Source organism: Penicillium malachiteum, assembly GCF_028827825.1.
Source record: "Penicillium malachiteum strain IBT 17515 chromosome Unknown utg000002l:1.0-8849297.0:1.0-8852440.0, whole genome shotgun sequence".
Lineage (NCBI taxonomy): Eukaryota > Fungi > Ascomycota > Eurotiomycetes > Eurotiales > Aspergillaceae > Penicillium > Penicillium malachiteum.
The window spans coordinates 3,095,268-3,118,498 of record NW_026643095.1 but is presented as its reverse complement, the minus strand read 5'-3'; the positions used below and the strand labels follow the sequence as shown (position 1 = coordinate 3,118,498).

Genomic DNA, 23,231 nt, shown 5'->3' with positions numbered 1-23,231 from the left:
AAGCATGACCAAGAATTTAAGAATCTTCAGGCAAATCTGCTTCCCTACAAAGATTATTGCCATCATCATCAGTGCCGGGATGAAGAATCATACCCAGTCGGTTGATCATGAACGTTGGGCCACCAACCGTAATATCGCTGGGCATTCATTGCAGATCTCACATCACATTAATCAATATAGGCTCTTTCCTCATCACTAAAGCTTCTGATGATCACCTGGGCAGATCAGTTCAATACGGTCTACTTAGTCTGATATCTTTCAACAATGATTCATCAGAACTATTCCACCATACGAAATAAAAACAATATCAATTGATTCAAACACTGATCTGATCCCCATGATATCGAATGTTCCGTTTTCATTTCGTGCTATATGTAATCGCGACTAGTAATAGATCAAATCGGAGTCTTGTTTAAGCGGGTGATAAACGCCGAAAATGCTTCCTTATTGGATCGGATGTCTTCAGTGGACAGGAGAAATGATCCTTTTCAATGTTCATGAGTCACTTATCAGCTTGGCATGTGGCAATTACAATTGCGTGTTAGTATTACTCCAATGGGTATATGAAAGCGTGACGAAAGAAGGTTTAGTGTACGGGGCACGCAAAATCCGGCATCCGGGGTAAGAATACTATCATGATGGATGGAGGAGGAGACAAATACTCATGACATCCATTTCTGTTATCTTGGACCGAGGTTAATTCTTACTGGTCATCGGCCGGGTCCGATGGCACGAAGTGGAGCACGATTACAGCTAGGTCAGGGTCTGTGCTATCACTTTAAAGTGCAAGTCTCGATCCAAGGCTTCGTTTAAAGTTATTTAAAAGATTGCGGCTCTCATCTGAATTGAAACTAGGCAAGCCGAGTGAAAAAGCACCATTCTGGGGAAGCTTTACAGCACAGGTCCCAGAATCTGGAGTGTACAAGGGGCGAATCCGGGGAAACCAAGATTTTATGTAATAGTATTTCCTTTTCGGCCTCGGCTGGAGACTTTTTCTCCACATTTCCGAAGATCGGGCCAAATTCATCCATGCCTAGTCCTTGTTCTCGCCAATGGGCACGGCGACACTCGGTCCGGGGTGGGTGAATGGCCCACGCATTGTTGGAGCCCTTGTACCCATCGATCGGGGGACGCCGATAACCGTTTTGAACATCGTCTCTTGTATATATCAATTGAGGCATCTCTAGCTTCATGTTTCTTCTTGGCGGAGATAGCTCTTTCATGATCGTTGCATGATCACCAACTTTAACTCAACTCCAATTTGACGCCTCTTTTTTTGATTCGATTTGCAATATGGCGCCCTACTTTGGCCTTCGTGGCGAGGCTTTGAGTCGAGCCATTATGTGGCTAGTTGTCTGTCCTGCTTTCGTGACATATGGATACAACCAAGGTGTCACTGGAGGTCTGTTGACACTTAAGTCATTTGTTGAGGAATTTCCTCAGATGAATACCCTCACAACGACTGGTGCTCAAGAGCGTTATAATTCAACAATTCAAGGTGAGTCTAGCACCACGAGATGTTGAAATGGGTACCGGATCTTTGTTAACAGAAGATATTGTAGGAACCGTGGTCGCGCTATATACCGTGGGAGGAATGTTTGGCTCATTATCATGTGTCCAATTGGGAGATATTCTTGGTCGCCGTCGAGTTATTTTCATCACAACATTCATCTCACTCGTCGGAGCAATCTTGATGGCCACATCTTTCTCTCTCGCCCAGTTCATCGTCGCTCGATTAGTTCTTGGATACGGCACAGGTGGATATGTTGCTACTGTGCCTGTTTGGCAATCAGAAATCTCGAAACCAGTTAAACGTGGTGCTCACGTAGTTACAGATGGAATCTTTATTGGTGCTGGTATCACCATCTCCCTCTGGATTGACTTCGGTTTCTATTTCGTCACAGGAAGCTCTGTGTCGTGGCGCTTTCCTCTCGCCTTTCAAATCGTTCTCTCATTGGTCGTTATGGCCTTCGTCATGTTCTTCCCTGAGTCCCCACGCTGGCTGATCAAGAAGGGTCGGGTTGAAGAGGCACGGACAATTTTAGCAGCCCTCGCAGACGTGGATGAGGATTGTGAAGAGATTAATCTTGAGATCCGTGACATTGAGACCTCTCTTGTTCTTTCAGGATCTGGGTCTTTCAAGGATATGTTCACAATGGGTGAGCAGCGCCTCTTTCACCGTACTGTCCTGGCAGCCTGTGGCCAAATGTTTCAACAGATGTGTGGTATCAATCTGATCACATACTATGCGACTACAATTTTCGAACAATACCTCGGCCTTGACGCAGTACAATCTCGAATCCTTGCGGCATCCATGTGCCTGACACAACCCTTGGGTGGATTTTTGGCATACTTCACTATCGATCGTCTCGGTCGGCGTGTTCTTATGCTGTGGAGTGCCGTTGGCATGTCAATCTCCATGACAATTCTGGCCGGAACAAATTCTCTCAGCAACAGCAATGGCGCTATGATTGCTGCGGTTGTTTTCCTCTTCGTCTTTGAATTTATTTTCACTGTCGGATATTCCGGTTTAACCTTTCTCTACGCAACCGAAGTCGCTCCTCTGCAGCTACGAGCAGCTATCAGCGCCGTATCTACTACCGCGGTGTGGATGTTCAATTTCCTCCTGGCTGAGGTCACACCTGTAGGATTTGACACTATTTCATGGCGATACTATATCATTTTCGCCGTTTTGAATGCTGCAATCGTGCCCGTTGTGTACTTTTGTTTCCCTGAAACAAACGGTCGTTCTTTGGAGGAAATCGACGAAATCTTCCTTCAATCGAAGAGCATTTTCGATCCACCACGAATTGCCCGCTCCTTGCCCAGAATTCACGTTGCTGAAACCCAGGGCATGGATGCCGAGTTCGCAAAAGGTGTTGAGAGTGATGACGCAGGCATGCAGGAGGCCAAGGCCTAAACTGCTACGATTTTACGAATTCTCATATATAATTTGCATCGCAACGACTATGTACATTAGATAGATTTTAGAATAGCGAGTGTTTTCCGCTTCAGCAAAATGTCAATACACGCATCATTGACTTTGTCATTTATTACCGTCGCAATTGCGTCTAGTCAGTTCCCTGACTTCATTAGAAGATGTGAATTTTTCTGCTTCAAGATTCCCCTCAAATGTTCAACTTTTGAATGGTACTTAAGTTTGCAAGATAGATTCAGTCAACCCAATAGATTCAGTCAAACCGATAGATTCAACTGTTCTCTATATGTACGGTCAGGGTCTATGCCACTGGAAATCCACTTGACGCTCTCTTGCATGCATGAATTCAATGTTTGCTTAGGTACTCTTTAATCGTCTAGTCCAGCGCTTCAGAGATGAAATTGAGCTTATGACTTTCAGAACTATGCTACTACACAGCTCGGTATATTTCTGAGATCCCCAGCTACCGACAAACGACTCATTAGTGCTCTGGATGTTAGCAAGGAAGCTCCGATCACGGCACTTGTGGGTCGAGAGAAGAGGATGGGGCGTCGGACAGCCCCGTGAACAGGTTTATCTGATGAGAAAACAAATGGAATTATGTACGAAACTCCTTATTTGATTCGAGTTTTGATCTGTCATATTGATCTCAAATTGTTGTGCTTGAATCCCTTTCATCCTGTCTTCCAAAGTTCTACGGATGAATAGCATCAATGGCTTTGAAAGAACTGTAAATTGTGATCGGATGGTCATATTAGGCGACTTCTTTTGTCTTATTTTCCTTCTCATAAGAAATCAATTAATTCTTCCTGGATCATATCCACAAATAGAATACGCGCGTGCGATCGGCAACCGATGCCCAGCCCTTGGATGTGATGACATAGATCCATTGCCCCCTCCAAGGTCCAATGTTGCAACATCCATGATCTCATGGGCTTCGCGACTCAGATGTACAGTAGACTGCATTTCCTCTCATCGGGATGCTCGGGATCTTGATGGAGAACGGCATGAGTTCATCAAGCATTGGGAAGGAAAATTTCTCGTCACCGGAGCAATCCATATTGCTGGAATATATCTTAGTGCTGACTTTCATATATTCCGTTTGGGGAGCATTTTTCATGACATCTTACCTGAAAAATTGACAGCCATTGGACGCTGAGACCCATTTTGCATTTCCTCTGGTCTGTATTAGTCAAATAGTACAAGGTGTAGGAGTAATTGACGGGGAAGACTCACGGGTGGTTTAAGGCGGTACACTGGTTTGCATCAACGCGCTGAAATGCGCAATTTCCCGAAAGCTCGTCATCGCAGAATTGAACCTGTATTCAAAGAGAAATTTTAGTAAGGTACCTAGGGCGGCAATTTCATCAGAGACTCTCTCATTACCATCGAATGATCATCTGCCAGTGGAGCGGCAAGCCCGCGGCTAAAAGTGAGACAGGCAACAGCCGCCATAACAAAACTCTTCAGACTCGGAGACATGATGCTCTGTAGTTTTGAATGGGCTTCTTGTTTTGTTTTGACTTGGAATGAAATCTGATAGTGTGAGAGGAGGCTGATTCAATGAATCAAATCAAATGTTGACATCCAAGCAGAAAAAACCAGATCTCCTGGACTCTTCCGGCTTTATTTATCTATTCATCCCACTTCTATGCACAATTACTGATCGTTTCCATTTCACTATTTTTGATCTTTGTTCATCGGCAGGTTACACTAATTTGAACCGAAATTGAGCATTATTGGAAATTGAACTATGGGGAGATTGTGACAAAATCTATTTAAACGTTGAATGGCACAGATAGTTTAATTTGCTGATAAATTCTTTGTACTGCATACCTCAGGCAAGGAGCCGGTCTATTTCCTTTCAGAGATAAGATGAAAAGAAAGGGGATCTGGCGAATCTTTTCTCAATCTCGCCGTTTATCTCTTGGGCCACCAGCTTTCTAGTCGGAACTGGGATATGATAACTTTGAAATATGAACGGCCATATGCAGGGTTCACGTTGTACATATTCATCTGGGCTACACCAGTTTGAATAATTAACAAGAAGTCCAATCAATCCACCTAGGCACTCCAAGAACTTGAACATTGAATGATGGTTCAGTGGTGCATTTGAAGATTCATCTGCGGTGGCCGTATGTAGAACTGTTCCACTGATATGCCAGACAATATCCAAACATTTGATTAAATTGATAGGCGTTAGGTGATTTTCCCCGGTATTTCAAACCTCAAGGGTTGATACCTCCTATTTGTCGACCTTGGAAGATGAAGTCCGTGTTCATGTACCGAGATGTTCTATCTTCATGCCGAGAAGCAATTTTCATTCTTTCAAAGTGAAGTTTATCTGAGTCAATATTTGTAATAGTGGTCTTATGCGACTAGCACATTCAGGCTGTGCTGCTTTGAAACCTGCATAGCTCTCAGGAATTCTCCAGGCTTTTATTAATTACCTCTTATGTTACTGGCGTGGTGGAACTTATTTGCAGTGATTTCTGAGGAAAGGAAGCCGAGTTTAATGACTCCACATTGCTATTTTTTCAATCGACCCCTTGAGATCTCTTTGAGATTGAACCCTGCAGCTCTAGGCCTTAGATTGCTTAAGGCTATGAACTACCTTGTGATTTGTCACAAGACTGGGACTCGGGACTAAATGCTCACCTGAAAGGTCAAGTCCCTTGCATCGCCTGCTTCTGCTTTTCATTGCAACAATCTAAAATCCTGAAATTAATCTCGCATATCGAGCTGACGAGTCGTTACCTTCTATATTTGGTGATGAACATACATTGGCCAACTGCCCATCAGAACTTTGAACCAAGAATTAAACTTGAAACACGGCACGGCAAGACATTACCACGTCGTGCCGGTCGTTTTTACATAGTCGTTATCCAGATGCCAAGATCTTCAATGTCAGTTCTGACGCGGTCGCCGATCTATGACTTCCAATTGCCGTTCATAATCCGGGATTTGTTGAGCATGTGAATACATTCCATTCAAGGGATTCGCTGGGTTTCAAGAAAATGACCATATCGTCAATTGAAAATATCCCATTCGTCAGCCTAGCGTCGATCGTTTGCCATGTCAAGGTAAGCTCATGGGGCTCTGGACTTTCTTGGCTATTTCGGCACTGTTGACACGCGGCGCCAAGCATCTACAACCTCGGGCAGATACTATGAGGAAATGCCCAGTTCAAGGCAACCATCATGATGGAGATTTGCAGTGGAGGATATTCGAAACCTAATGGAGCTCTTGATTTGGTCTTTATGCTGGGCATGACGCGTCTCTTGGGGACGTCCCCAGATGGAGGGACTGATCTGATCTGCTCAAAGGTTATATAAATGTGTGTTGTCGAGTCGTCGTTTTCTGAGATTCAAATTCCTTAGAGCAATTCTTTTTCAGTATATCTGTTATAAATTCTTTTCATCATGGTTCACTTCTCCAAATTGTTCGCTGTGCCCACCCTGGCGAGAAGCACGACCCGCAGGTTGTGAAGCGTGAGACCTATGCCCGTGAGGCTATGGCTTCATCTGCGAAGCGGGCACTGAGTGGATGTGAGAACAGTCTGCATGCGCGAGAGCTATCGAAGCGAAATGTCGCTCGTCGTTCGCGTACAGTCCAAAGCCTTCGCGAGAAGCGTGGCGTCACTAGCGATAACGTCTACTTGGTTCACATTGGCAAAAGATTCCTGACTGATAATGAACAGCTCCCCAGAAATGGCGACGTAATCTTGCAGCTCTCGAAAAGTGGGAGGCTGTCAACCACAACAAGACAGGGATCCTGAACTACAGCCCTGCCACCTCCGAGTACGACGTCTTCGCAGCCGACACCAGTTGTATCCTAACCCCGACCGTCACCGATGGCCCATACTATGTCTGGGGAGAACTCGTTCGCGAGAACGTCAAGGAGGATGTGTACTCAGATGGTGTTGATGTCTTCTTGGAGATCCAATACATTGACATCAACACATGCACGGCTGTTCCCGGCGCCCTGGTTGATATCTGGCAAGCCAACGCCACTGGCGTGTACAGGTATGCATCATAAGTCCCATAATGCGACCAATGGCATAGGCTAATCGGAATAGTGGTATCTCGGAGTCCGGCAATTACGCAGCCGACGGATGGGACAGTACCTACCTCAGAGGCATCCAACAAACCGACCAAGACGGCGTGGTGACCTTCGACACAATTTTCCCCGGTCACTATGAGGGACGTGCGACACACACTCACTTGTTGACACATCTTAACGCAACTCTTCTACCCAACAACACCTTGGAAGTGGACACCGGCAGCGTGGCGCACATCGGACAACTATTCTGGAACGAGGTTCTTAGGTCCGCGGTGGAGGACACTTACCCCTATACCACGAACACCCAAAGTGTGACAACAAACGCTGAAGATATGTGGGCCAAGACACAGGCAGATAGTGCTTACGACCCGTTCCCCGAGTACATTTACCTCGGGGACCACCTAGATGATGGCCTCTTCGCGTGGATCCAGATTGGCATCAACGCTTCGGCCGATTACACGGACAACTCCTACTATAGCATTGCTGCCTATTACGATGCAGATGGAGGGCACGAGAATTCTGATAGCTCCGCTATGGGTAGTGGCAGTGTTCCAAGCGGTACCAACAGCACGGTACCTTCTGCCAGTGCTTCTGCCAGCACCGCTGCTTAATCAAATGTGGAGAGAGTGGCGCACTGTTCATCCATGGAAGCTAGCTTCAGGGGATGCGCAATGCAATTGATAGGACAGCAGGGCTGTCATTGAGACATAAACATTTGAAGCGAGCATGAGGATTCAAGGATTGGTCATAGATTGCACAGAATGGATCCGGTGTGATCCGGTGTCGATAGAGAAACATATACTAGTTCATAGAAGTGTCTCAAGTTTGAAAACCCTCAAGGTGCCTGAAACTGCATTGCTATTCATTAAACCTTCACTGGTCCCTCTTACCGGAAGAGTCTAACGTTTCATTAAAAGTAAATATACCTTCAGGGTTGTCGATCACTGATCAAAATCCATGTTTTCCCGCGCGCATGTAAACACCTATTCGTGATGGAGGGTCCTTAATGGGTCTAGCGCGTCAATAGGCGCGCACGGATAGCAATAATGAGGATTTGCAGATTTGCAACCCCGATGAGCGGGTCACAAAGTGCGTAATGTGAGCGACCAAAGCGCACATGGAATCTTGAATCGAAGGTTCTCTCGGGCGCCACGCGATCCACCACCTTGGAATGTGCATTGAATGCCCTGTAGCAAGGAGTTGAAGATGGAGAACGGAGTCTAGATATCCCCATAGACGCTAGTCCTATTCTAGAAGGTGTAGTCGAATCCATGGTTTTAGGGTAATAGCCCTTGCGTTAGGCTGAAATAGGATCATGCTTAGACTACTTCTAGGTGCCCCAGGCATCAATTTTTGCCTTTTTCATCTTAAAACGCCAGCTTGGCAGCCACCACCTCGTGGCATTTCCACTCTAGCTCCATAGACTTCCATGGTTTTATATCTCAGATATCCCGAGTCTAGTACGTCATGCCATGGTTGCAATATTGTATTGAGCTCGGCTACAAGATTCAGAGCGCATTCAATCATGGAATAAGTCCGTATACTGAACATACTTGCGCTTTGACCCCCAAGTGCCCAGCGGACAACGGAGATTGAAGATAACAGCCAATCATGATAGAGTGAGTGAGTGACCGGGCGTTACCGGCTTTCACTATAGATGCGGCTCCTTACTCTTCTGAAACTCAGCAATGCACGAGGAATGTTCTAAGATCTATGTTCCGATCTTCGCCGCCGGGCATCCGAGGCACTTGTATTGCGGGATCATGACAATGGGATTGAAACCTTGGAAGGATTGCCCCCCCTGGAGCTGTTTTGGATTACTCTATAGACGATACCCGAATCAGAACCCTGGAACTATGCAGACCCCACATTCAGTACTTCAGGCTTCCAGGCCTGCAGCCTCCCATGCATGATAAATTACCCATATTTGAGCCTGGTGGACATTGAATCCGGAAAACTCGGCTTTTGTTCAAGTCTGTAAGTGAAAATATGCACTAAAATCGCATGGGTTCATCTCTCAAATGCCGATCCATTAGATTTAGACTCGGCCCTAGAAATCAATACCCCCCACCAGTACCAACAGATGCACTTATTCACAACTCGGAGGGGGTCTCCACCTGGAACCAAAAGTCTAGAGCTGCAGGTTTTCCACAGTCCAAAATAGCCGGCGGCGTGGGGAGGCGATCTTCAGTAAAACATAAAACCACGAGGCAGCCTCTCCATCTCATTCTCCCTCTCTTCTCTCCTTTAGCCTCCCCGACTCGATATACCCCCGTCCATGTGGAGAGGCTTGCTCTTCGCGTTCACGGACCATCATGGCAGTGGACGATGACAGCCATAGCAAGGCTATCGTGATTGTCACTGCGATCTTTCTCGCCATTTCACTCCTTTCCGTTGGTCTGCGCATTTTCGTTCGAACTCGAGTTGTTAAAGCATTCGGCAACGATGACATCGTTATGACTATAGCCATGGTTCTGAACCTGGCCTTTGCGATTTGTGGATTCCTGGGAGTGAAGTATGGAATGGGCAGGAAAATGATACATTTCGTGGGGCGGGATGATGATCTCCATAAGGCTTTACTGGTAAGGCGTGCAATTGATCCTTATTGATCTGCGACTCGATTCTAATTTACATCTAGTGCTGGTGGCTGGGCCAAATATTCTATGTCATTACTTGTGTCGTCGCCAAAGTTTCTATCATTATCAGTCTTCTGCGCATTACCGTTGATCGCATTCACGCCTACATTCTCTACGCTGCCATCTCCCTCGCCACGGCCGTTGGCGTTATTTTCCTTTTCTTCACTATTTTCCAATGCAATCCCGTCCCCTATTTCTGGAACCGCAATTCGGGTACCCGTATCAGCACAGATCTCCTTATCGACATCGCATACCTATACAGTGCTGGCGCAGCAGTTACTGATCTAACAATCGGTCTTCTCCCTGTCGCATTAATCTGGAACCTACGAATGAACCGTCGTACGAAGATCGCCATCGCCGGAATTTTAAGTGTTGGCTGCATGTAAGTCACGCAATTGACTTTGTGACAAAGTCCCGAACAATGCAGCTAATCCCCATATTTACAACAGTGCGAGCGCTGCCGTGATTATCCGCATCCCATTCGTCAAGTACTATAAGAGCGAAGAATTCCTTTGTATGTTCCTTCATCTACAATGGACCCGCTTGCCCAATTGGCCCCATCGGCTAATACTGACTTACGATATAGACCAGACTTACCAGATCTCAATCTGGTCCAACGTCGAAGCAGGCCTTGGCATCACAGCAGGATGTCTCAGCACTCTTCGCCCCCTCATCCGATTTCTACGGGATGGCTCCTCCGCTGCACCAAGCCACAATATCCGCAGTCCCGGCTCTTTCCCCTTATCCAGCAATGTGGCGCAATTCAACCGCAATTCACGCTCTAAGCATGATAATAATCGCTCAGATATTGATCAGCTTTGGACTGGAAATGATCCAGAGGAATATCATGGAATTACGACGACGATCATGGGTAGTAAACACCCTAATCCTCGGAGTAGCAGTGAAGAGGATCTGAATCCAAATACAGCGTGGAAAGTCGAGCGGTCCATTCGGGTGTCTGTGCGCGATGATTGAACCGAGGCCTCTCCACCTTTGCGCCAGGTGGAGGGCTCTTACGTATTCTAATATATGTACTATATAGTGATGACTACAGAAAAAGATATAATGTACATGATGATTTAAATGTTTTCATACGGAATACGGAGTCTACTACTGTAATTGGGAAAAGTAAGCATTGAAACTTTCTTACATTCAAGTTCTCAACAGGATTTGCTTTTCTTTTCCGTCCATAAGGCCCACAACCCCAGTTTATTCCTTGTTAATGGCAAAGATCGGACTCGGAGTGGCGCCTGTGGGTCTTTCTTTTTTGCCCGTAAGCGAGATGATTTTGGCCCGAAGGCACTGGATGAGGAATTGAGTCAAGCGACCGATGTTTCACTCTTGCTTACCTATTGACTATTGAACATTGGCACCTGCGCAGTCTTTCGCCATCCAGCCACTTCATCCTTCGAATACTCAACATGGCAACTGAATACAAATTGCGTGGAAATTATTGCATTGCAGAATTCAAATGTTGTAGAATAACCTAAACAGGAAATAATACACCGGCACTGATCGCCACTCAGTATTGAACCTAAAGATCCTAAAGATCCCTGGCCAGCGGCCACTAGTGTGACACCCGTAGCCTGTGGAGTAGAGCGGTCGAGACTTTTTAGGGGTTTGACTCTCAAATAGATTACATGCCCATACTCCGTACTAAAGTCATCCCTACATGACACACCCGCAGGGACTACAATCAGAGCTAGTTGTTGAACCGGGACTACAGGGGAATCTTTGAAGCCGTTGTTTGAATGAATCGATCACCGGTGGAGCCCGTGTTTCATGATTGGATTTTGTAATTAATATTCATGAACTGCGACCGTTCGCCGGCACTCAGAACGCACTAGCTATTAGATAGATGCATGACGAAACAGATATGCGACAAGAGAGAAAGCTAGAGACCCGCTGCTGTTTCACTCCTTGACCTCCTCCACAACCTGCTCTTGAACGAGACCTTCTCGGGAAGAAGCAGATACACCCGCATACGCGTCAACATGCGTTGAGGAAAACTTGCGCGCGGAAACCTTGGTGGCAAATAGAAGATCCAACTCCGCGTAGGTGCGGTCCTTGGGCTCCGGAAGACGGAAGTAGGACCAGATGAAGGCGATCAACGCTGTGGTACCCCAGAAAAATCCAGTCTTACCGGATGCGTTCCAGGCGGTGGGGTTCATGAAATATGGCTCCAGGACTTGGGAGACGACATTGATGATCTGGTATGCTGTTCGTGCACAACAGACTGTCAGTGTGCGTAGGCGAACAGAAGATATCTCAGATACAACGGCGTAAGCGACCGGGCCGACAGTCAATGAATAGACGAATAGCCAAACCATGCAGAGGGCTGCTTGCGCCCACATGGCTCCACTGTTACTAGTAGATGAGGCGGCACTGATAATGCCGACCAAGTAGAGCAGCGTGCAGAGAGTACCCTGACCCCAGACGTAGAGAGTTCGTCGACCAAAGTGGGTAATGAGGAACCACGACAGCATTGTTCCAACAAGACCGACGGAAGTACATCCCACTCCAAGTTGGAATGATTTACTGATGCTCATGCCAGCTTGTTCGAAGAAGTAAGTAGGTGTGTAGGCGAATGTACTACCGGCCATGATCTGGCCGATGAATGCGCAGCAGCAGATCTCGGTTCGGCGCAGGTCAACTCCCTTGAAGCATTCCAGATAGGTGGTTCCTTCCTCGATCTCAGCTTCAATCTTAGTCGTATGCACCATCATGGCTAGCTGTCCATTGATTTGATCCTCTGTCTTGGCACCCGCTAGACGACGTAAACTGCGTTTTGCGTCTTCGAGTCGATCTTTGCGAACTAGATACCATGGGCTTTCAGGCGCAAACCAACAAATAACAATCAATGGAACGGGCCAGATCCATTGCAAAGCAAAGGGAATCCGATACGACCATTGTCCAGTTTTGTTGACGAGACCATCCAATACACCTGATGCAATAAGCTGCCCAATAGCCCAGCAACAGTTGACATATGTGGTGAGATAACCTCGGAGATTGGTCGGGCAGACTTCAGAGGCGTAGGCGGGACCGACTGTTGCAAAGACTCCCCAGGCAAATCCACAGAAAATTTGACCGACGATCAGTACAGTAGCTGAATTGGCGAAGACTGTGATGAAAATGAAGCATGTCAAAAGTGCGAGCGCCACCATCATGACGCCTCGGTAACCGAATTTGGACGCGAAGTATCCGTTCATGATACCGCCTGAAAACTAATCAGTGGATGTATTCTCGATCGAAGGGTCTTCTGGGCAACTCACCAAAGATACAGCCAACAGTACTAGCCATACTGAGACCCGACTGCCATGCGGCAGAAACTTGATAGCCAGTTTCCGGGCCATAGTACTGACCATACTTTTCCTGAAAGGAGGGATAGCCGTAGAAATTTCCCAGCAGAATGGTATCATATCCCTCCATGATAATCGATAGGGATATCAACATTGACCATCCAACTGCCTTCCGATTCTCGCGCAAACCCTGGAACAAAGTTTGCGAATGCTCTTCATCGGAAGCTTGTTTCGCCTCAATAATCGCACCATGACCTAGAGTATCCTCAACATGGTGCGCGGCGGTCTTCTCCAGCGCAATCTCAGTCTGGTGCAAGTCGGTGATCGCCATAATTAATGTCGCACGTGGTGACTGTAGAACCCGGTATACCAATAAGAATACCTAGTCTCGACAATCCCATCGTAAGGGATGGGCAAGCCCAGAATATAAAACTTTCTTCCCGACATGTTGTAGCCCACCTTCCACATGCCAGATTGAATCCCGGGGAATAATGTGGAGAAAGAGAAAAGCAACCAAGCGGCCCAAGATGCATTCAGGCTAATCTGGCAATCAGATGAAAGCTCAATTGAGGTGATTCAGCCAGTCAAATCGCGATGGTGGTCATTGTCTGGCCACATACCGGAATGGGAGCATCACGCCAGACCAGAATTTCGCACCTACCACAGCACTGAAATCCCTTGAAAGGATAGTAGTTGTGGAGAGAGATGGAGTAACCCGTATTTCTGATTAATTTCTGGGGAAGCGAGGGGCATTAATTGAGAAGCGGTACTGTGATTGGGTCCGAGCTTTGAAGGCGTTGACGCCTCCAAGACAAAAAATGCGCCTATTCCATTCAGGTAACGGAGCTTCGCCCCGAGACTCTCTCCGGCTGGCTTCATGATCAAATAAGGCTGGAATTAACACGCAATTGCCCCTTCTATTTCATCGTCCCGATCCTTTGTTTCTTTTTATCCCGGGGTCTCGGTCCGGGGTGTTGGCCTTGACCAATCTAGCAGCCAACGTGGTTGGTTTCCAATGTCATGATCCCGGAGAACTGGTGACTTATTAGCCGCGAAGCCGGATCATGTCCATTTGATATCTTGTTTTCAACATTATTTTTCGAGCCGTAGGGAGTTTGATGCTGGCACGCGGGTAAAAAGATGATCTCGTGCAGGGATTCAGCGACGATCCGGGGGGGTTCCACAGCCTCCGCACAGACCTCCGAGTCGTTATGCTGCTGACAGACTACTCCGCTTCAAGTTTTACTATGACATCTGGATTTTCCCGAAATTTCATCTTTTAAAATGTCAAACCAAAGACTATGACCGGAGCCCGGGATCTGGAGTAGCATCGTTCCGTGTTTCCAGCTCCGGAAAGCCGTCAAGTCCACTCAGGCTGGGAATTTATAACCTGGGCAGTTCTGCACCTCAACATGTGCCCAGACACCTGGAAACCTTGGCAGCTAATACTAGAAGTATCCCCGTGCGGTTGTTTCTGATCGATGTGGAAATGGTATTATGCATGATGCCAGTGATGGAGCAAATCGAATTTCGCGTTGGACTCAGACCCAGCGGTGCTAGCAGCCGCAGCAGTCAAAACAGAAATAATAGCACTTGGCGATGGAAAGGTGCTGGCATTGACCATTTATGAACATTCGAACTTGTAGCGTGATTTTCAATTTCTTGGCTATCGTTAATATGTGTATGATCGAACCTTATCTAAACATTTAAAGTCATGAAGCCCACTCTTGAAAATGAAAACCCGAGTCAGCATTTGAATGGGCAGTGCATGTCTATATGAGATTGAAAACTGTGAGGTTTATTGCTCGCGCGCGAGTAAACCTTCGGCTTCCTGTGCATCTTCTGCTGGGCCACCATGTGACTTCTCCAACACCTCGCCCATGGCAAGAGCTTCGCGACGGCCTTTATCGGCATTGACCATCCATACCAAGGGCATTGGCAACACAATGATGACTGCAATGAAGAAAAATCCCGATCGGACTTGACCAGTCGCATCAATAAGTACACCTACCACGGCGGGTCCAATGAAGGAGCTGCCCTTATCTGTGGCCGCATATAGTGCATAAAATGCAGCTTCGTTACCCGGAGGAATCAGCAATCCAAAAAAGGACCTGCAATACGAAGCTAGACCACCAGATACAAGACCATGAATGATTCCAAGTGGGAAGATCTCCCATGGCTTTTGTAGACCGATGACACCCCAATTCTTGACGAACGGAATATAGGCTAGCATCCCGTAGAGCGGAATAATTTCGAACAACGCGATGCAAACCAAGATTGTATGGTTAGGCTTCAGCGAAAATCTTCGGGAGACATGAGGCCAGAGAAATGCACCTGTCATGCCTGATAGCGTAACCGTGATTGATAAGAGTGCGACAGAAACAGTACTCATTTGCAACTCCGTGCGTGCAAAAAGGATTGCTGTACCAGAGACGGTGGCCATTGCATCCGATAAAAGAAACCACGCGACCAAGAAAATGATAACCTCGCGCAATTTCACGGCCAATTTGACAGTCCGCCATAGCGATTTCCATGCGAACCCCACGAGTCGCAACCACACACGCCACTTTGATGCACCCGGACTAGATGAGGTATCGAGATGAGGCCCAGGTCGAGTGCGTAGCCAGCGGCGAGAAACGAAGGTAAACGCACACCACCATATTCCAACCAACAGCAATACAAACCGCATCGGGAGCGTTGCAGATGTTTCAGAGAGCTTGGTCTTGGATAATACGACCAACAATACGATACTGATGATTTGAACAAACACCGCCGCGAAATACCCCAAGCCAATTCCTTTGGAAGAGATTTTCGTAGAAAGCTGAAGCTCCGGGGCAGAACTCTGGTCCTTGCTCTTGAGATCCTCCTCTCCGGATGGAATATTGTGACCCAGTGGGTTCATACCATCAAGACTATCAGCGTCGTCCCAAGGGTTCCATTCGTCGTTTTCGGTGTTATGGTCACGATGCAGGCTCGACATTTCCTCACCTCTTCTACCCTGTTGTTCCTGAATAGAGGGATCATTGGCTACCAAAACAGGTAAGAACGAGTTAAGAACGACAAATGAGGATCCGAGGCAGGTGACACCAATGACGACCAAAATCGAGCCGATGATATACATGGACGGAGCGATCAGCACGAAGAGCATGCTAGTAGCTGAACCGATGAATCCAAACGACAACAATAAAGTTTTACGGTTATTTTCTATGATAGTGAAGGAGAAACCAGGGTTAGTGGTGCATTTAGATCAGCCAACGGCGAGCTTACCATAGTCTGCCAAGGCGCTGAACGAAATCAATGTCAACGCCTGTATGAGAACCGCCAAAGAGAACGTATACATGGCAAAGCTAGATGTCGTTACTCGAAGACCCATCACTCCGACCATACACTGTTCATCAGTCTGTGTGCCATTAGCTGGGGCTTCGGTGCCCCAGCAAGGCAGGTGGCTTGTCTGCAGTGTGCCATGCTCGCGGGCAAGTTGCTCCAGAGTAAGAGGGAGGAAAGATCCTATTTAAATGAGTTAATACATAGGTGGACGAGATTCGAAGGTTGGGCGATCACTCACCTACACCACACACCGCAAAAACTTCGGCCGCGATGCCGTATGCATACCAGCCGAGAATCTCACGGTGAGTTGTTGGTGTAGTATCATCCCCGGCATAGCGCGGTGGCCTCTGCTGGGTCCCTTCTACCGGCTCGGAAGAGGGTCTAAAAGCTGCGAATATAGACGACAGCATGAAGCAAAGGCAAGGTTGAGAGTGAAAACCTTGCAGCCTCCATTGCGGTGGATTTCAATCCGGATGACGACGGAAACGGGGCGGGGACGCACGATGCCATCATTGTTGATCGCCAACGCTCAGGAACCCCAGGGCGGACCCACTTTTCGTACTAGATCATTTCCGGCAAGGCGTGAGGATACAACTCGATTCAATCAACATCTGGCAGGAAGACAGGGCGAAACAAGAATATAATAAGAGGGAAAGTGAATCAGATCAAAACAATGGTAGCCTTGTTAGATGATATGCAAACTAGACAAACCAAGCAAAATTGTCGATTCCCAGGCTCCTGCCGTCTCCGGACCGGAACCGGGATCGCGCCTGCCTAATTAAGTAACTTGTCTCTTTTGCATTGTATATATATTTTTTGCCTCGCGTCTTTTGCTCTTTCTCTTCTTCTTCCCCGCGCGTCAACTGTTTTCATCCATCCACTGACAATGTCTACTCTCGAGTACCACGCTCTGATGTTCGCTATCGATTACACGGCCTGGTATCTGGGCCGACTGTTCTACCGTATTCGTGGCCATGACTCGCGTCAGTTCATCTACTGCCCCGCCTTCAAGGACATTCCGAAGCCCAACATGACCCTGGAATGTGAGGAATGTGGCCCCTCCGGCTCCAAGCTTCTACTTCACCACACCAGCCTTGCTGAAGATGGCATCGGTTCCATTCCCGACTTGAAGTGGACTCCTCCCCAGGCTACTGAGCCAGTCAAGGAATACGTCTTGATCTGCGAGGATATCGATCTCCCAATTCCTTTCCTTGTCGTCCACCACGGCCTCTTCTGGGGCATTGACGCCACCAAGCACAACCGCGTCACTTCTACGCAGATCTCTGTTCCTAAGAACAGCCCTCGCTGGAAGACCAGCTCGTCCTGGAATTACGTTCCCAACCTTCGTCGTACTGCTTACGTTGGCGCCAACCCTGTTCTCGGCCATGGTGCACACCGTTATGTCTTCACTATCGTCGCCCTCAAGGAAGCCTTGCAGTTTGATAAGCCCGCCAAGGTCACCAAGTCCGACATCAAGAAAGCGATCGCTGGCAAGGTCGTGGGATGGGGTCAGTGGACCGGGGAGTTCGAGAAGCCTTGGACTTGGTCCCAGTAAGCTCTCTCTGTTTCCTGTGGGACGACCTTCGGATGGAAATGACAGAGGACTTTCAAAAAATGGGCGGCGTTCACGGTGAAGCCATTGAAAGGGTGAAAAGTTTCAAATATGGTTATCAATGGGTGGTTGTTTTTATTTCTCTTATGTTGTTGATCAGTCAACTTGAAGATCTCCCTGTCCTTTGTCTTGAATGACTCGAATTATGAGCTTAAATTATGATATCCAACAATCAAAACACTTCAATCACAATGTCCAGTTCTCATTAGGTTGTGTTCCCAGCGCTTAAAATTATCCTCGGGCTGTTAGGCACCTTAAATCTACTGGCCGTTATGTCTGACTCCTATTAGTCACAATTAATTGGACACTGTTTACCCTTCAGAATGATCTCGGTGTCCCTTTTCATAGTCCATATAAGCTCCGAGTCCGATTGATAATTAATTCAAAGAAGACTGTGCTCAAGTGCTCTCAAGTGCTTCAAGGCCAATAATGATTAGTATGGCAAAATAAATCTTTCACATGTTGTATTATCAGAGTTGTCTCATGCCAGATATTACACTCAATGCTATCGATGAGAGGTCTTTCGCATCGAAGTTTAGTACCCAGCGGTGTTGAACTTGAGCAGTCAATTTCCATTTATTCAATAGTACTCATGATACTACACATAAAAAGCAAATCCGGTGGGTAACGTCGTGCCTTAAGCTCCCTGGCCCTAGGCTTCACCCAACAGCCATCTTAATCTTCATCATAATAAGTTGTAACCTCCGGTCAGTCTCCATAATCATAAGTAGCCTTCCGCGGGACAAGACTGCAGTCAAATGCTGCTGCATACAAACACGTATCCGCCGAATCGTAACCAAAAGCATGGAAAGACGAACTTGCAAAACCTGTCTGATGAAATATGATCTTTCTTCCAAGGGTACTCTGAGTCCATCAATGATTAGCGGGCAGACATCGACATGGGACTTGTATCCACCACCCGGATGCACTTGATCGGGAGAGATATTCTCATCTTCCATACCCGACCTGGCTGTACTTGCAATAACATCAAGTGTAGACAACAGACTATCAATAGTCACAATGATAATCATTAGCATATTAGCCTGCACCTCGGACTGTGAGCACATTTTGCATTCCAGAATACACTCTGTCTGAAGTAGTAAATCTTTCTGACATGCAATGATGCCGTCAATACTGCACGATCCATCTGGGCCAGCGCGAAGGCCTGATCGTATAAGTTCACTCATCGCTTGTTTGTAACAATTGCAACTGAAGCTGAGGTTATTGTCAAGTGGGTTTAGAAATTCTGGTTCTTCGGGTGAGTATGTCTCGCTCTCATGACTCGTACTTGGTGACTGAAGTTGGCAGTAACTCAATGTTGAGTGGTCTAATATGGAATTGTTTGGTAGATGACTTCGGTCCAGATTCCATGGATCTGAGGCTGGTTGCATTTCGAACTTCAATGGTGAGGATTCGTATATCCATGGTGATGATTCGGTATCTTTCACTTCATGAGATACAAGATGCTCCGAATTATGGAAGCCTTTCATATCAGGTTCGAAATTTTGGCTCATTTCGAGTCCGGTTGAGCCAACTGGAAAATAAGGATCTCCGACCATGTGAGGAGGTAATGATCCCGGATGTCTGATATATTCTGATGTCGCGTCAAATGTATCTTCTGAATCAATAGCATCGCCATACGCTTCTTCAAATTGAAAGGCTGAATTGCTAGGTCCGCCACCAGAACGACAAGACATGAGGTCTTGAAGCCATGTCTCAGAAGTGAAATCCATTTCGAGTGCTAGAAGTGAGATGAGATCAGTGGACTCGGGAACATTTCTCATGACGTGTCAAACATACTGGAACATTCATCCATCTTTGCCTCTGGCGAGATGGGAACTGGGTATTGCTCATCCTCAACTTTCACATTGGTCTTACTTGCTCGCAAACGAACTAAAGTTTCTGAGGCGTGTTTCTGGACTTTTTTTCGTGGAGCCTTTCGTGTCTTTTTCCCAAGCTCAGGACGATCCAATGTCTCGGGTGATGAACTGGCCCCCTGTTCTTCCACCCTCGATTCCTTCTTCTTTGCTGGGCGTCCCAGTCGCCGGGACACACTGTAAATACAATCAATATTGTGCTTTTGACAGCGACGACATGAAGGTTTCTCGTGACTGCAGCGGATCTTGGCTTGCTGACATGCATTACATGTAGAGCGAACCTTGACACTTTTGGGCATTGGACCCGTTCCACCCTTAGCTTGCTTCGATAAGTTCATTCTGAAAATGCAAGTTAAACTTCAGGATGCCTTCACGGGGAATCTTCAAAAACTCAGACTGTGACAAAATGTCTCAAATAATAGGGATCGCAGCGGAATTATTGCCACCAGAGGGCCCGTTTATCTACTCGGATTCCTTCCCCTATCAGCCGCTACCTCGGACCTAAGATCACGTTCACGAATCCCCATCTCTTTCCGAATTCGTGAGTCGGCCTTGTCCCCTAGATCTATCTACCTCTTGGATACTCGGGTGCAGAGTTAAAAGTTACATCCGGAGACCCCGTGTTGACAAATGGGTCTGTCCCACCCGACCCCGATGGAATGCTCCGTGTGTGTGTTGGGCTACGTATTTGAGTAGTTCCATGCACCTGTACCGGAAGGAGACAAGATTTTAATTGGGAAATAGCTCCATGAGAAGTACCTTCATGAGCCCTGAAGCGAGATCTTGGTCAGGCAATGGTATGGTATTTCAATTTCGCTGGAATCCGCTCTATACGTGGATATTCCCATGTGGATGAATATCAAGCTATGACGAATACTGAGCTCTATCATGGCTGATATTGGTCTTCTGTGTCATTCAAGACTTCCTGAAAACGCCCGACAGCATGATACGGATATTTTGGAGCCCTGCAGACTCAGTGTAAAATTTGGGAGAGCCTCCAGGGCTGATATTTGAGAGATTAAGGCCTGGCAATAGGCTTCGAAATTACTGTCTGACTCTAGCCCAATTTGATTTCACCATCACTTCAAGGCTTGCTGAATCAGGCTCTGAACTTCCACCATACATCTTTTCATGGGTGCCCAATGCCAGGAATGTATTCCAACCCTCAGAAGGCTGCCCCATTTCAATGATAACGGGATCTTTCACGTTCACCAAACAGGCAATAGACAAAATCGAGCAGTTCTTCACGAGCCGAGGAAGTCACATGTCGGTCACCATATCAGTCTCGTCAATGTCCGTATTTGGGTACAGACACAGAAAACGGGAGACAAGGCATGCATCCGCCAAAGTGGTCGCTTCGTCCCGCTCGGCGAATTTGATAGCTCGATTGGACTCGATGCAAGATTCGTCAGGTAAGAACGGATCAGATAAGCTATCCACGAGGATCAAGTGACCAGCAGCGAGGTGTTTGTGCTTGGTTAGTTACATTCTGGGTTAGCTGTTCTTGCTATCCATACCGGAAGCTTGCTCAGGGATAATCCCCGATGGAACAAGTGCTATTAGGACTGCCTTTAAGGACTCTACACGGACCAGGTGATGAGCATCAAATTGTAGATTCGAGCACTTCACCCTGCAGGTTGGACGTTTCAGGGTTCATGGGCCTAAATATTCGCTTACACATATCATAATGAGCTCCAGGGCTTATATGTACAAAGTAATCAGCTCTATCACAGTGGCATTCAATGGATCATGGTTGAAGGAAATACAAACCTTTAGCGGTCTTGTGAGTCTCAAAGCAATCGTTCAATGGATAGCTACCCAGTTGCACCATGACGCTTTTTATGATGTGCTACTAGTGCTAGCTTGAACCTCCCAACTCACATGTGCACCTACTATCACTGCATTATGTACTCGAGAATTTTATGAACGGTACATTATGCCAGTGCTCTTCAAAATTTCAAGTTGGTTTGTATCATATTTCAATGTTTATGTCCACTATTGATTACTAGTAGAATCTCGAGACGATATTTTGACTATTATTCGTAAGAAAATCGTTAAATCCTAGAAGCAATGGAACCCGCCCATAAGGATTATTCTAATCTCAAGTTCCAGGATATATTAATCCTCCAATGCATCTACTGAGGTACTGGCATCTGCTCGAAAGGGTGATCCAGTTCCTGCTTGCAGAAGGGAAGCTTGCTGACGGTCCAGATCTCGGTATCCTGAGAGAAACTATTAGCCCCGCCATTTAGCGCGTTTCGATATTCCCCACGTACCGGCTCCAGGCTCCGCTTGATTTCCGTGTCCAGGGTACCAGCCTTCAGAGCAATGATCTCAGGGGCCGAATCGGGATCATGAGCGATCGGGGAACCGCACTCAGAGCAGAAAATTCGGTGAACAGCCATGCCAGAGGTACCAACACCAGCCCAGGACTTGGTGGGGCCGTTAATAGTGAGAGTGGCCTTGGGGACGACGGCGACCAGAGCTAAAAAGTAAGCAATTAGTCATTGCCATCGTTATTTTGAGAATTGGGAGCTCCATACAGTAGGTGGAACCACTTTGGCGCTGGCAGTCATCACAGTGATCGTAAGCAGTGAGCAGAGGCTTGTCAATGTCCGCAGAGTAAGTGACCGCCTTGCAAAGGCAGTGTCCAGTTAAAGGCATGATGAAATCGATTCTCGCAAGGTTCTCAATAGTATCAAGGGGGAATAGATCTCTGGTTGAGTTTGAGGACCTTGAGGGGAGAAGAGAGCGTATTTAAAGGTAATGGGGAATCAGCCTTGACTTCCCTTTAAGACACTTTTTGACCCAAGGATCTCAGCTCTCCGAGTCAGCGCTACTCCCTCCTCCCCCTTCTTGCTTCTCACTCCTTTTACTGGATCCAAATGAAGCTGCATGTTGCGTCATACTAGAGTCAATTCCAAATTCCGCATGACAAATTGTTCCCAGCCCCGCCTGCCCCGCCCTTCTATTAGCTCACGACTTGAGACTTACTTTTCTAGGTACATGATGCGCTTCTCAGCCACGCCAGTAGTAATGTGAGATAGTATTCGGATTTGGAACGACGAGAACTGAGTTCTGCACAATCCGTATGTGCAGGTCTAGTGTATAGTTTCTCAGACTTGTCCTCCCGTCTTCAGTCAAAATCGGGATCTCCTCCGCGACCGAGTTGTGTTTCAATGCGACGGGAATGAGGACCCCACTGGTACGAGGTTATCGGATCAAATTCCCTGTGGGGTTCCAGAGGAAACTCTCAGAAAATAAGCCCGATATCAGCAAGACAATGCGCCTTCAAATCATCCCACTGACTTCCGGCATACATATACATGACTGATAAGCCTTGGGACCAGTGAAATGTCTTCGATGACTTTGGATGTATCAACTCGCATCGAATGCATCGGGAAGTCTTCGGATGCTGGAATTTCAGTAAGTAACAAGTGGGAATGTGCGCAAGTGGGAAGTACTTCATCCGGAAGTACT

The 23,231-nt window shown here is 47.0% G+C and overlaps 8 protein-coding genes across 8 annotated transcripts; 4 read left to right on the top strand and 4 right to left on the bottom strand.

The window, feature by feature from the left end:
* Positions 1-1,293: 1,293 nt before the first annotated feature.
* Positions 1,294-2,920, top strand: N7483_004214 (putative MFS sugar transporter; the record flags this gene model as incomplete). Its single annotated transcript, XM_057087651.1, has 2 exons — positions 1,294-1,498; positions 1,551-2,920. The coding sequence occupies 2 exons, from the start codon at positions 1,294-1,296 to the stop codon at positions 2,918-2,920; spliced, it is 1,575 nt and encodes a 524-aa protein (XP_056947480.1).
* A 3,532-nt stretch (positions 2,921-6,452) lies between these two features.
* N7483_004213 (intradiol ring-cleavage dioxygenase) lies at positions 6,453-7,611 on the top strand (the record flags this gene model as incomplete). Its single annotated transcript, XM_057087650.1, has 3 exons — positions 6,453-6,599; positions 6,647-6,963; positions 7,017-7,611. 3 exons carry the CDS (start codon positions 6,453-6,455, stop codon positions 7,609-7,611), a joined length of 1,059 nt encoding a protein of 352 aa, XP_056947479.1.
* Positions 7,612-9,315: 1,704 nt separating this feature from the next.
* On the top strand, positions 9,316-10,611 carry N7483_004212 (putative integral membrane protein; the record flags this gene model as incomplete). The annotated part of the gene is made up of 4 exons (XM_057087649.1): positions 9,316-9,582; positions 9,639-10,018; positions 10,086-10,150; positions 10,223-10,611. 4 exons carry the CDS (start codon positions 9,316-9,318, stop codon positions 10,609-10,611), a joined length of 1,101 nt encoding a protein of 366 aa, XP_056947478.1.
* Positions 10,612-11,549: 938 nt separating this feature from the next.
* N7483_004211 (uncharacterized protein) lies at positions 11,550-13,266 on the bottom strand (the record flags this gene model as incomplete). The annotated part of the gene is made up of 2 exons (XM_057087648.1): positions 11,550-12,853; positions 12,909-13,266. The coding sequence occupies 2 exons, from the start codon at positions 13,264-13,266 to the stop codon at positions 11,550-11,552; spliced, it is 1,662 nt and encodes a 553-aa protein (XP_056947477.1).
* A 1,467-nt stretch (positions 13,267-14,733) lies between these two features.
* N7483_004210 (uncharacterized protein) lies at positions 14,734-16,672 on the bottom strand (the record flags this gene model as incomplete). Its single annotated transcript, XM_057087647.1, has 3 exons — positions 14,734-16,139; positions 16,203-16,442; positions 16,501-16,672. The coding sequence occupies 3 exons, from the start codon at positions 16,670-16,672 to the stop codon at positions 14,734-14,736; spliced, it is 1,818 nt and encodes a 605-aa protein (XP_056947476.1).
* A 476-nt stretch (positions 16,673-17,148) lies between these two features.
* On the top strand, positions 17,149-17,817 carry N7483_004209 (YbhB/YbcL family Raf kinase inhibitor-like protein; the record flags this gene model as incomplete). The annotated part of the gene is made up of 1 exon (XM_057087646.1): positions 17,149-17,817. The coding sequence occupies one exon, from the start codon at positions 17,149-17,151 to the stop codon at positions 17,815-17,817; it is 669 nt and encodes a 222-aa protein (XP_056947475.1).
* Positions 17,818-18,533: 716 nt separating this feature from the next.
* N7483_004208 (Zn(II)2Cys6 transcription factor domain-containing protein) lies at positions 18,534-20,089 on the bottom strand (the record flags this gene model as incomplete). The annotated part of the gene is made up of 2 exons (XM_057087645.1): positions 18,534-19,615; positions 19,675-20,089. The coding sequence occupies 2 exons, from the start codon at positions 20,087-20,089 to the stop codon at positions 18,534-18,536; spliced, it is 1,497 nt and encodes a 498-aa protein (XP_056947474.1).
* A 1,797-nt stretch (positions 20,090-21,886) lies between these two features.
* On the bottom strand, positions 21,887-22,415 carry N7483_004207 (GFA family protein; the record flags this gene model as incomplete). The annotated part of the gene is made up of 3 exons (XM_057087644.1): positions 21,887-21,973; positions 22,028-22,236; positions 22,295-22,415. The coding sequence occupies 3 exons, from the start codon at positions 22,413-22,415 to the stop codon at positions 21,887-21,889; spliced, it is 417 nt and encodes a 138-aa protein (XP_056947473.1).
* Positions 22,416-23,231: the final 816 nt, after the last annotated feature.